The sequence below is a fragment of the Centrocercus urophasianus genome, unplaced genomic scaffold, assembly GCF_019232065.1.
Source record: "Centrocercus urophasianus isolate 14NV4802_14NV808 unplaced genomic scaffold, USGS_Curo_1.0 seq_12, whole genome shotgun sequence".
Taxonomy (NCBI): Eukaryota; Metazoa; Chordata; class Aves; order Galliformes; family Phasianidae; genus Centrocercus; species Centrocercus urophasianus.
This window is the reverse complement of record NW_024884364.1, coordinates 6,432,024-6,446,050: the sequence shown is the minus strand read 5'-3', so window position 1 is coordinate 6,446,050 and position 14,027 is coordinate 6,432,024. Positions and strand designations below refer to the sequence as shown.

The 14,027-nt window shown below is 43.9% G+C and overlaps 1 protein-coding gene across 4 annotated transcripts in view; it reads right to left on the bottom strand.

Moving 5' to 3' along the window:
* LOC122155797 (limbic system associated membrane protein) overlaps positions 1 to 14,027 on the bottom strand; it is a 341,409-nt gene that overhangs the window by 103,895 nt on the left and 223,487 nt on the right. For all 4 annotated transcript variants that reach the window (XM_042810006.1, XM_042810004.1, XM_042810005.1 and 1 more), the window contains one exon: positions 2,268 to 2,393. In XM_042810006.1, coding sequence (XP_042665940.1) covers positions 2,268 to 2,393 — 126 coding nt within the window. The remainder of the gene's footprint in view (positions 1 to 2,267; positions 2,394 to 14,027) is intronic.

The following is a 14,027-nucleotide window of genomic DNA, read 5'->3' as shown; positions in this document are numbered from 1 at the left end:
AGGATAAGAAGATGTTTCTAACCACGGTAGCTTTGAAATACAATTGGAATTTTTTGTTAATTGTCAATCTCAGGGAAAACATATAAAAAAAAACATATAAAAGGAACCCTTTTGTCCCTCATTTTGGACAAGTGTCCTACTGGTATACGTGCTACACAAGGACTGGACTTCTGCCTGAAATCAGTTCCTCTGTATGGATAAAAGCTAATAAATGGGTTGAGACGCAGGAAGAGACAGTAGAACAAGCAGTGAGATGTGGACATGACAGACTGTCATGAAGGACTGCTTGTCCTCCCTCCCCAATTAGAAAGGAGGAGCTTGGTGGGCTTCACTGTTAAAAGGAAGGCCTGAAGTTTGATTGAAAGAGGGATAGTGAGAAGACACTGATGGATACTTACAAGGCAGTAATAGCACAGAGACACATAGCACAGGAAGAAAAGTGAGGAGGCACAACACTGGGAAAATGATGAACAGACCCATGAAAACTGACACAGGAATAAAAGCAGGGGTGGGATTCCCCAGTCCAGCTGTTTACCAGAGAGGATTGCCAGAATAGAAATATGCTCTGAGGAGTCCTCAGAAGGGAGAAATGAAGTCTGTGATACCATGGAGAAGGCAGTACAACTGAAAAACACCTCAAAGCACAAATATGCAGCCAAAGTGATGAGCCAAGACAAGAATCTTCATATTGCTCTTCTGAATGATGCATCTGATACACATCAGGACTCAGTTTTCACGAAGATTTAATTCTCCCATAACTCCTTTAACTCGAACACTAGGTTGTGCTCACCATGTGTTTCAAACTAATATACAAGAAAAAGTTGGGTAGAAGACTAAAAGACTGAAGGTACAGTAAGACAGAAGACTCAGTAGGAAATAAATCTTAAGAGGAAAACTGTCAACATTAAAAGATTTTAAGTACATGTTTAAAGGTGAAAAAGATAGGACTGATTTCACCATGCATGTCAATGGCACATCTGTGCTTAATACTAAAAAATCTGGAAAATCAAGTAGTGACAATGATACCATAAAGGATTAGTGTTCCCCACATCAGCTCCCCACATCTGCTCTTCCCACTTCTTCCTGGCAGTCTTTACTCATCTTCTTTCCTTCTTCTGCAAGAAATAGGCCCAAACCACAAGATGCATATCTAGATTTCAAATACATGAATGCTTTGGCTGAAGAGATGAGACAGGAAACCTGAACAACGCCAACGTGAACCACAGACATCAAATCCAGGGGCTTCTGGATGCAGCACTTGGGCCCCGTTCTGTCATCTCTTTCTGGCCCCCTCTCTCTAACTTTATTTGTGCAACTCTCTTCCCTTTGCTGGCTGACAGCTTAAATATCTCTAGCATACAAAGAAGGCTTGTGTTCTGCATACTTCAAGCCCTCCTTAACCCTTTACACGTATGGCAATATCACAGAATACTATACAGAGTTAATGAGTGCTTTCCCCACATGCTTCAGATGACTGAATTTACGATGGCAAAAAGGAAATCCAGTAAGGAGCTCTCTCCTCCAATGACATGATACAGAAGAGAAACCCAGTAGTTGTTCCCATCCCCTGTGATAAGTTTTAAGGAATGAAGGTTTCCTTGCAACTCATAGTGCTATCACCATGAAGTCTGACTACTTAAAGGACATCTTCCTTCCAAGCTTGCCACATTTTCAAACATGGAAGGTGTACTTAGATAGCAGAACAAAACTGTTGAATAATTCTGCCTCTAGCCTGCTCTTTTGCGTGGCAGATCAAATATCTCCTTTACTCACCGCACAAGAAACCAGAACACTGTCTGCCAAAGTGGAAAGTAATATAAAATCACCTCTACTACCATCTTCCTCTCCCTTTTAAGGTGAATCAATGGGAAGCAAACTCAGTTTTTCAGAAAGAACCTCTTCTATGTAATATACAAACAGAAATTCTTCTTTCTCTCCCACTCCAGCATCGTTTTATTCCCACTCCTTCATGTGCATTACCAGCAGTAGAGATCAGAACAGCAAGACAAAGGCCAAAGCTAAACAGAATCACAGGTCCAGTTCGGCATAAAATCTACTGAAGTAATTTCAGTTGTTCCCTGGGACAATCTGGTTATCATGCTTTGGAGGTCATGCTACAAAACATGCTTGCAATGCACTGAGGAGCCTTGCCTCATTTCTGCAGTTGCCTGAATTTCTACTAAAATTTTCAGTAACATTGGAAAAGAAAGAAACTACTGCAGAGTTCATAAATCACCAGCAGGATACAGGCCTGTTGAATCACTTACCTGTTGGGGTGAGGTGCCTCCAGGTGATCACAGGCTCTGGACGCCCATTTGCCATGCAAACCAGGGTCACATTGCTGCCTTCATTCACGGTGATGTCCGAGGAGATATTGGAGATCTTTGGTGGAACTGTGAAGACAAAACAAAGTTGAACCTCATTAATTCTGGAGGGAAGCCGGTCCTACTTATTAACCAAAGGCAGACATGAACTCCTCTCACAGACTGCACTCCAGTTTACCACCCAGTTTTCTGAATTAGAACAGTGCTCCAAATATAAGGTTATGGCTTCTTAGCATCCGAGAAAATCAATTCAACTGTAACAACCTTTCAATGGTGCAAAGACGTAAAAAGAGAATGGAGAAAGATACACAGAGCAATGCTCTGCTTTCAGGAGTAATGCATGGGGTAAAGCAGCCAGGAGAGGGAAAAGAGAACTGAAAGAGAGACATGGGCAAGGTCACAGCTGAGTCAGGAAACACTGAAAAAGTAGGGTCTTCTGGCTGTGAGAAAGTTGTCAGCATTGACTAGAGAGCACCTGATACATGCCCAAAAAGCCCAGCAGCACTAAATTCTGTGGTGGCACAGTCATAGGACTAGCATGACTCACCTGAAATATGCAATGAGGAGACCAAATCAGAATCTCCAGGAAAGCCTCTTGCACAAGACTTCCTTTAGCTATCTTCTCTCCTTAATTTTGTTTTTCTGGGAGCTGCCCTAAAGGACTACCTCTGTTTTGAGGACCTACATCTTCGAAGAGGTAGAAATATCTTTTTCTGCAACTGTGATACTTTATGTTTGTAGGCTTCATAAAGGAACCTCTTGGAACTTGCCTTACTGCCCCAAGGCTGCACAGAAGAAGGTCAACACTACACACTGCCCCAGCTCTCAACATTCATTTTGAAACTAAAATAACCCTCGACACTATTTTATGTCCTCCTGCAGGGTTCCAGACCTAAGGCATAGAATCAGAGGTACACTTGGTACTGATGCCTTCCCTGAGCAGATACAACTCATGGTAAGGGCATGTGGCCCTGCTCTGTTGCTGTTTGTGTTACCAAACACTCACTGGGAATGGATCTAGAGAGCCCATAAATTAATTTCCTCCCTGACTGCTACAACAAGTTCAAGAAGCAGAGATGTGAGCCACGGCTTATGGAGATTTGCTGTGTGAAGGTACAACAACAGCAGGAAGTTTTCTGTGGTGCCTTTCAGCTAAGCAGGATGCCAGACGCTATCCGCACCTCCCATGGCACAGCTCCCAAAGCACAGTAGAATGGTTAAAGGTTCATACCAGCCACAGCTTTTGCTCCTGATGCCTTAACGGCCTGCCCAAGTAACTGAGTTTCTGTCAGGAAATGAAGTGATCCACAGGGGCTTGAACCAGAGGCTGTGGGCAAAGAGCGAGCCCTGTGTTTCAGCCTCCCAGCCATTTTCTGAGGCAAAACAAGCCGTGGTTTGTTCCTTCCTCCTGTTTGTGTCTCTTCCATGCTTCATGCCCAGGAGGAGGTGAGGGAGTTTAGCTAAAAAGGAATCTTCTTACTTTCTACTTTTTTTTTCCCCAGCTTCCAAATTTGTGTGTAGCAAGGAATGAAACAACATCATTTTCTGCTTTGCTTACCACAGAGTAAACAGACAGCAACCTCCTCTTCCAGCTCCTTGGCAGGAGTGGCTGATGGCCCTTCTGAGGCAGAGCTGCCTATAGATAGGTGGGGAAAAGGAAATGAAGCCTGAAGAGAGCAACTCACGTCAGCAAGCTGCATACCTGGTTTCATAGCAGTGGTGTCTACAACCCCCATTCTGTTGGCCCCAAACTCACAGCCAGGCCTTCAGTATCTATGACCATGGCATCATTTTGGAGGAGCAAGGGCACCCAAGCAGGAACTGCCTGAACAAGGCAAATGCATATCTGCAGGCAAGCTTGCTAACCTAGGTGAGGAGGGATTGAAATGAGGAGTGGGGAGGGATTGTCATAGTATGGAGAGAAAGTACGGCACCGTAGTCAGTTAGAGAGCAGAGGGCACCAGCAAAACAGCAAAGGATTTTGCACTTCTGCTTGTGAAAGCTGCGGGTCCATCTCAAATGGGCTGTGCACAAATAGAGTCATCACAATGACTGGAGTACACCCAGCTGTGTTCTGAATGGTGAGCTGGCTGGGAGCTGTGGATCAGAGGCTATCACAGCATCACACCTGATGGCTGTTTTTTTTGCTACCAAGCTATTTCATTATGAAGAGACAGTGGATGAAGTGTCCTTTTGTGAGACAGAAGAAGCCTCAAAGTCACAGGCCTGGCAGGGAACTTCAGCCACACTGATATTTGCTGGATAGGTAAAAGTAGCCCAGCAGAAGTAGTGGTTCCACAGGTTTAGCATAAGCTTGTGCCCTTGCAACAAAGATGAACCATATCTTAGGTTGTATGAACAGGAGCATAACCACCTAAGTGGAGGGAAGTGGTTATATCTCTTTATATGGTGCTTCAGATGCTGTCTCTTAAGCACTACATCCAGTTTTGGGCTGACTAGTACAAGAACGCCACTGACATACAGAAGCAAGTCCACCAGAGGGCTTCCAAGATGATCAGAAGGCTGCAAGCGCACAGTGTACAAGCACTGCCTGAGAAAGATGGGTATGTTCACACTCGAAGAGAGAAAGAAGAGTGAAGGTCTTACTACTGTCTACAAATACCTAGTGGAAAGGTGCACAGGCGACATTCAGAATTGCACAGTGATCAGCAAAAAGCAGCAGACGAGCTGCTACACAGTGACAATTCTAACTCAAAATGAGGAAGAAGCTTTCATTTTTGGAAAATCAAAGACAAGAACAGATTCCCAAAGAGGTGGCGGAATATCCATCCCTGGAGATACTCAACCCTTGCCTGGATGAAAACCTAAGCAACCTTCTCTAACTGGCACCAAAATGGAAAGAGAAATGAATTTGGAAGCCAGTCTGCTGTGCAAGAGTTTGTGTTGATGGCTGAGCTCTTGGTGAGGCAACTGGAGTAAGAGGTGTAGAAGACAGTTGATTGCACCTGGGTTCCCTTTCCAGGAGATAAGGAATTTCAGAGCAGGGATATCTTCCTAAGAGCACAACACTGAGTAAAGCAAGGCAGAGCAGAAAATCAACCCCTTTCTCTCAAAGCAAAATCCTCTGATAAACAAGCCTTGATACCTTTTACATCAATGATTTCCTGTGAGCCATTAGTAGTGCATCCATACTTGTAGGAAGAAGTTGGAGAAGACATAAGGAAAAAAAAAAACAACAAACAAGCATTGCTGAAAAACACTGATGTTGCCAAATAATTACATCTCACCATGCTGAGGGATGCATGAGAGTTCCACTGACTGAAAGCGATCCATTTCCTGCTTCCTTCCCTTTATCACAGCCCTGTCCTCAGGATTTTCTGCACAGCAAATGCTTGGCAGTACAAAACAACAGTCACACAGTGCTCTCTGGAAGTGGCCACTAATGCCTCAGGACTGCAGAAAGGACAGCAGAAAGAAAATACCCCAGGTAGGAAATCAAATGCCCTGCCTCCTGCAAAAGGCACTTACGGTTTCACGTTTGTGGTATGCACAAACAGCATTGAATTGCAGCACCATGATGAGATCTGGCTCAGCACTGAGTAGGCTTTGTTTTAAACTTGTAGGCTTAGCCTGAGAAAGAAAAATGGAGTGCTGCTATTTCTGCAAGAGTTGTGCCCAACTTCTCTGTCACTGGACACGAGGATAGTGATTTCACAGCATCCTCAGCACAGCTGAGTTGTGATGTGCTGGTGAAAACATGAAAGCAGAGCCCTGAGGAGACGAGAACAGTGCTAGACAACATGTTCCAGGGACTTATCTTAACCTCAAAGGGTTGGGGATTGCATCAGGAAAAAAAAGCCCCACAACAAACCAAGAAAAGATCTGTTCTGGACTAAGCTGAAGTAGGCCTAGCAGATGGAGGCTCTGGCAGAATGGTCAATGCAGGCCAAATGGCTCAGCAGACACAGCCACCATTGGGCATCAGCAGCAGAGCTTCAGTTAGGACATGTGCACCCTGCCCCTTCCAAAGCCGTCAAGTCATTTTAGTTAGCAGCACATCAAACGAACTCAGAAATAGATCTGACCACGCAGACCAAATGCCCAAGAGGAGAAGGATATGTCCAGATGGTCATATCTAGCTTGCCACTTTTTCTGTGGAAGAGAAAAGAGGGCATTCAAGGCTGAAATCCTGTTAGAAATGTAATGTCTGGTTGCCTTCAGTCTGCTACCTTGGACAGAGGGCAAGGAAAGGCTGAGAGGAAGGGGGATAGCGTAGGAAATAATTTTTCTGTGAATGTAAAGCCCAGTTTAGATTATCCTGCTTAAAAGCCAGTCAGCATTAAAAGTGACCAGATCTTAGCGGACATTAATTTCTCTCAGACAAAAAAGTCAGAGACTTAATTTTCAAGATGTCAAGATGGCATGTTAAAAATGCTGAAATTGTCAGCACCAGCAACAGTTAGCATTGCCTACTTGGCACTTGTCATTACTTTGTACACACCTTTTTAGGATAGTCTTAAAATGAGAAGCTTTGACCTTATTATTTTTTTCCCAAGTGTGGGTTGTGTTATATGTTCACGGTTCCCAGACTGCAGGAAGGATGACTGCTGAGAAAAAAAAATAATCTTGTAGGCCGAGGAGCTTCTGAGATGTGACAATTTCCTCTTGCCCAGCCATCTCTTAGTGACTCTCATCTAGCAAAACCTCTCACGCCTGGCCTCTCTGAGCCACTAGCATCAGGGCAAAAAAATCACAGCCTGGAGACCTGCAGAATGGGAAGCATTACAATTAAACAGCACTTTCCCACGTTCTTCTATTCAGCTGAACAACTTGTCCCTCCAGACATCAGGCTGCTGTCAGATCCTTTTGGCTCTGGTGATGTTGGGAAAGCACTGCCAGGTCTACGGTACTGCTAAGGAAGACTAAGCTGCCAGATTGTTTTTCTCCCTTCAGCATAAAAGGGCAGACATTACCCTATGTTTAGGGACCCAATGGAAGGGGGGAGAGAAGGGACCGATGTGCAGAATACCACATAACACAGCCATACTCATACCAAGGACACGTTCTGGAGAGCTGGAAATGAATTCAAGGAAGAACAGCTTTTCATGAATGCTTATTTATTTCTTCTACCTTTCAGATCTACGATATGCCTGATGCAAGCTCAGCATCTCCTAGTACACGTCATTGATTGTAAATCATAAACAACAAATTAACCAGTAACCATTCTTCTCAAGAAGATCAAGTCTGGAAGAGCGGGGGCTGCACAGCAGGAGGGGCAAGGGCAGAGCTGGTGGAGAAATGCAAGTCCCAGGCAACGTGCAGTGACAGAGCGAGGTAGGAAAGGGTTGCACAAAACCTGCTTTGCACTAAGCCCATTCAAGTTAATTGCTGTCAATCTGTTACTTTCATGACAACTGCAACTCACATTAATTTATATAATAAGAAAGACCGAGACATGAAAAATAGAGCACACTCCCCCAGCGCAATCACTGTTGCTCTCAAAATGAAAGCAAGTGATTTGTTTTCACAAAACATTGCCATGTCTCAAAAACACCCACTACAGCAGTTATTACAAGCCAGGGGCCATATACAGGAGGCAGCAAGGAAACCACAAACAAGAGAACACACAACATCTGCTGTTGTTATCCTTGCCTTTTATGACCAAACCCCTTCAGAGCTCAAAACTCCTCCTGAGATATTAGCTGTAATTGTGTACGCTAGGTCAGCTTTATCGTATGTGGCTATGGAAGCAGGTAATGAGTGAGGCTGTGCCCCTGACTTCCTACCAAATGAGTCAGCCCAATGGTTAGGAGATGCAAGCTCACATCCGCAGAGGCTGGCTCATGAGTGGAGTGCAGTAGAGGACAGAACTAGAGAGCACCCCTTGTCATTCATAACTAGGCTACCTGGCTGCTCCCTTTTGGCAAATGGAGCTTGGCACAAGACTGTGAGTTACAAACTTACACTCCAAAGCAGCTGCTCCCCAGTCTAAAATTATAAACTTGCTTAATGTTTCGGTATTTTGTCAATAAGTTACAAAATGCATTTAAAATAAAATAATCATAATAAAAAAGTCTTATTCCCACTCACCGGACCTGAGATACAGCAAAAGCTGTTTAATCTACCCAAGAAGTAGAAGCAAACAGTACTGAAAATAAGAAAGCCCAACAGCCCATAATCTCCATTAAGTGCTCTAATAGCTCGTCCCAAGAAGGGAACCTTGAATATAGACAAGAAAGTCACCACAGCCATTTCCACATATCCCCATTAGTTAGTTACCTCCCCCAGTCTGTTTACTTCCCTCTCTATTGGCAAGTGGGACCCCCATCTGTTGGGCAAAATAAGACTCCCGCTCACCAATCCACAGGAGCCCCTGGCTTTCAGGGCAAAAAGAAAACATCAGGACTTCTCTCAAAAGTCAAAGGAACTTTGCATCTACCAAAGCCCTCTGCAGGTGCCTATCAATTAGCCTCCAGAGTTCTCATTTCCTTGTCCCGAGGTCCCAATTAACGGCACTTTGCAACAAATACCAAGTCGCTAATAGGCCCCAAGGCAGAGGTAGGGGGTTGCTGACCATCACACGCCCTTGAAAGCTTTAGAGCTTCCACCATGCTCACCACAATTAGGGGTCCTTTCCTGGAGCCATTAATTGTCAGCAAATTGGCCTCATTAGTCATTGTTTAGTCAATGTGTTAGTGGGGAGAGAGGGCTTGAAGAAGGGGCTGAGCTGCTAAACACAACTAAATGGTTTAATTTCCCTCTTATGTGTGCAGCAGGCTAATCACGGCTCTTTGCAGTAGTAACAAGAAACAGCTTGTTGCTACTCTAGTCTGCACGGGGAGCAAGTTGAGGGCTAGCAAGTAAAATTCAGATGCCCTTTGGGATGTGGCATGCTAATGTCTTGGAAGCACTTTACAGATGAAATGCGACATGAGACCCGAGACGTGTTTTTTACGGTCTGATTCATGCTGCAGCCTCAACCGGAGAGATGAAGCTGTCACCAGGGCAGGAGGGCAGAGAGTGAAGTTGTTGAACTTCACTGAAAAATGCAGACTTCAAAACATCTCTCCGACCTTCTGCTCTGCTCGGTTTGCTTCATCCTGCCAGCGCCTCTTCCAGTAGCTTTAAAGCTTCTGGTGAAGTAGAAAGAAACAATGAAAGTTTGTTTTTGTTTTGAATCCCTTGGGATTCAAAAAGATCTCTCAAAATACACTGCAGCGTTTTCAACAAGATGTAAAAACTGCTTATTTCTGTTGTCTGTAAGGGAATGTTTTGCCATGTTCACCCCTGGCAGCCTTTAGGGAATGGTCTGCCCCATCCTGAGCAAGGAAGCCACCAGAGACATGCAGTAGCAGTCCCAGCACTGCCTGCTCCATTGAGGCACATTGCCTTCCAAACATCAGTTGCTGCTGATGTACAGAGAACACAGGCTGAAGGAAGCACGGGGGGCTGCCGGTTTGGCCTTTGCGTGACAGCAAGCTTCCCTTTTGAGCAGCTGAGCCTCACTTGCTGGGTGGTCACATAGGGAATCATTTAAATCTAAATGGGGACTGTGCCTATTGCACTGAGTGGGAGTGGAGCAACAAACAGGACCCGGTCATATCAAAGCCATGTGGGAAACCCCTCAGTTTACAGGGCTGGGTAGCATGTTAGACCTCGCTGCAGTGCTGACAAGCCAAACCATTTTGTCCAAAGGAAAGTTCTGTCTCATCTGACATATATTTAAGTGCCTGGGCTGTTTTTCCACATCAGATTGCATGGCAAACACTCTCAGTACGTTCGTTGATTCCTAGCAGAGAAAAGCATGGAGTGTAAACCTGCTGAACTGCCTTATCTGAGACCCATTGGAAACGTCAGCACAGAACTGGACTCTATTGCTTACATGATCTCACTGATTTGTTTTAAACTCATCTCCATGAACTTGTCAAGAGAGAAATTATTCTACTTCCTAATTGAGAGCAAACCAGAGAGAAAAAAAAAAACAGCTTAAGTCTCCAACCAACCTCATTTTTCAGTGTGCTGGTGTGATGCTGTGGGACGAGGGTAAAAGCAGTCTCATCCTTCTAGCCGAGTGCCTCACCTTTAATCTCAGATCCCAGCCTTCTACCATAAAGCAGCTCCAGCTCCAAGCCTGAGCTCCAGGCCTACTCCCATGCTGTCAGCATTTCACCAAGGATTCTGGCTGTCCCCCTTGGGCAAGCAAAGGATCACCAGCCCATGTTTGTGGATTCTGGACACCAGGTTCTTAGCCACATGCTTAGTAGAAAGCACAAGCCAGGCACATGCCTGATATCTCCTTATCTCCGGATTCCAACTTCTGTACGTGAAGTACTGGTTGCTTGCTACACAGCTTCTTTTCTTTTCAATTAACATATCAAATTTATGCTGGGGTTGCAGCGATCCACTTATCTGTGGCTCATCTCTTTAAAAGAAAGCTCTGTGCATTTACCATTGGCATTGCTTCGGTTCTCTTAGCTCAAAAACTGACTGCACTTGCTGAAGCCAGCTGCAAATGCTTTCTGACCAATTCTCCTGGAGAGGCCCGCTGTGAAAAAACATCCTCCTTCACAAGACATGTGTAAGCAACAACAGAAGTACTTACCACGCTCATCCCAAAGGATTAACCCTTGGAATGCTGCCTAATCCCAAACACTTCTAGGACTACAAATGTACACAGCATTCAGTTTTTGTGCTTCGAGTGTGTCCTATATTTTCCTTCAGACCATTCTTTTTTTCTTTTTTCTTTTTTTTTTTTTTTCTTTTTCCCCAAATCTGGAAGTATTTAGTTACAGTACTGAAGTAATAAAAGGTCTTTTCTTCTGCAGACACTACCCGCCCTCCTTGAAGAATTCTCTGAGAAATTCTGTGAGAAATGTTCTGCTTAGCATTTAAGTCCCCCAAATGCATCTCAGAGAGTTTTCTTAAGAAAACCTTTTTTATATAAATAATAAGCATGTTGGATGTATATGGGATGTACAGCTAATGTATGATTATTTTCAAGCTTGATTCAAAGTCCAGGGAGATCCTTCTTGGATGTTAAGGATTTCTGAACAAATTCTTTTAAAGCAAGAATGGGTGATGACTTCAAGAAGCATTGTAACCATAACAGGGACAGCTGAGAGGAAATAATGAACCATATTATGGCTTTTTAACTGAGTCCCAGCAGTCCTTTGTTGCTGCCTATTACCTCTTTTTTTGGGAAGTAGACTGGAAAGCATAGGCCAGGTATAGTCAGAAAGTAGACAGAAAAGCCTATGCTATTTCAGAGCAAGAGGTAAAGGTTCAGAGAGGGTGTTTATGAGTTACAAAGATGAGTAGGCTTTCCTGATCAGGAAAGCAGGGTAGGAAGCTAGTTTCGGCAGACAGCCCACTCTGGATGAAGGCAAGGCTGTCTATTATGTCTGTATAGTCAGGAGAAACAGAAACAAAGAGTTTTTGTTTGTCTGATGATTTATTTTTCAGATTGCATACTTTTGCTTATGTTCAGCTCATTAGGGACAGACAACACAGAAGAGAACAGCCCTCATGAACCATCGGATGGAAATCTACACACAGGCTGAAAAGAAAAGGCAGCTCTCCAAACTCTGCTTTCAGATTCCTTTGGCTGACCACGGTATATGCCACAGTCTCTGTGATAAGCCACAGGGCAGTGAATACAATGCTTTAAGTGTCTTGTGCATACCACATACCCAAGGATCTGGCTCAGTTTCAACCAATACCCACAACTTCTCAGTTGCAAGCCTCTTGCTCAAATCAAATGTATGTGGTAGATGTAAATCATTTTTTGTTATCAGCTTTCCTTCTTATGCATTGAAATGAGCAAAATGGAGCAGGACAGCTTACTGTAACTACTTTTCAAGATTGCTTCCAGGCTTCCAGGGGAGCACAAAGCTACTGCAGCATTTTGGAAATGCTGGTTTTGTTTTTAGTACAAAGTATAGAGAATAAAGTGAAAAATCCCATACTCAAAATCTTAAGAATTCTGGATAAAATTCATTCCTGTGTTAAGGGCAAAGATTCAGAGAAGAGCAAAGAATACTACATGCTGTGATTGAACTATAGTACTATAATTTTCCAACTTGGATTAAGACAGCAGTCCGGGAAGAAAATATAGCTGTTTGACCATCAAGAGGATTCACTTTGTCCAATTCAATGAATGATGAACATTCTTAACAATAGACACCACAGCTGCTTGTGCAGTCAGATCAGCAGTAAGACTGATGCTGTAGCACAGAGTTGCTGAAAGCCCCACCAAAATCACATCAAGCAAAAAAGAACCTGATCCAAAGACCAATCTCCAAAAATCTTGCAAATTTTGAGCCTGAAAAAGACTCAAAGTGCATCTTCATAGTTTTTCCATTTGGGCTGCTCAGTGCATTCCTATATTTCATTGCTGCTGAATCCACAGATGGTGGCCTTCCTCAGCACATGCAGTTATGAAATGCCAGCTGTGAGACCTTCAATTGTTAGTTATTGTAAAGCTTGGTGATAGCTGCAGCAGCGTATTTATAAAGGTCAGGATGTTATCATCAGCCATCAGAGAAAGGAAAGCCAGAGAGTTCAAGGCAAAAAATCCCTTGTCAGACATGCTCATCTACACAGATATGCTCCAGCAGTAAAGACAAGAAAGCAAATACAGTGCTTCTGAAGGAAAGGCATTTTCAAACAAAGCAAGCAGCCAACTACACCTAAGATGTAATTGTGGTGATTTCCTTCCCACAAACTCCTTCCCACAAGCCAACTGAGAGCCAAGGCTTCATGAGGAGTAGAGTTTCTGCTCTCCGAGACTCTCTGCCAAAAGAAAGAGTGCTCTGTTTTGGTTCAGCCACGTGCAGCAGCACCTTGAGGTTTTGGAAGTTTCCCACTGTTTTGTTTTCCAAGCTTTGCCATGTGGTAAGGACATGCTGTATATGCACAGACAACCACAAGGGATGTGAGGGATGGATTCCAAGAGCTTTGCTCTGTAAACACATTACTGGTGCCATTTCAATTAAAGGAGAATCTCTCCCCCACGTCCAGACATGAGGCTTATTACTTATAGCCTGCAGCTTTAGCAAGGCACATTAAAGATGCTAGCTGTCCCTTTTCTCTCAATGAGCTCCAAGTCCAAACTCTTCAAAATTGACAGGAATTTTTTTGCTGGTCTCTCAGTATTAGCAAACTGAGTTATCTTGCATGTTACGTGCTGGGTTTGCAAAGAGGTGCAGGGAACCAGACCCTTAGGTAGGCAAGTTCCACTGGAGCTGAGTGGAATTACCCACCCAAAGTTGTCTGGCTGTTAGAAGCCTGGGTGTCTACAAGAAAAGTTATACCTGCAGGACTGTGCAATAAAGAAGCAGCAGGGCTTTGTAAGAAATTTCAGAAGGGTGAGTAACAAATTGAGAAGAAATGGGCAGGCATTGTCCTCTCAGGAGAATAATTAAGAAAAGATCTCCTGCACCTTCATATTGTGTGAGACAGCACTTCTACTGACACCTTTTGTCTGACATGTAGCAATAAAACACTACCCACCAAAGAATCTACCACTACTGGCCAGAGAGAGGGAATGAAGTGATTTTCCCTGTTGCTCACCAAAGAACACTTCAAACTACATTTTGCTTCCATCACTGTGGGTGATCAAAAGCTAAGGTCGAAGGAAAACACAGCCTGTGTCTCTGTCATAACAGCGCACACACATCTGAGCACCTATCATAGTTATCAAGGTAAGCAACTCTACTCAAAAATGAAGAGAGGAATGACTTT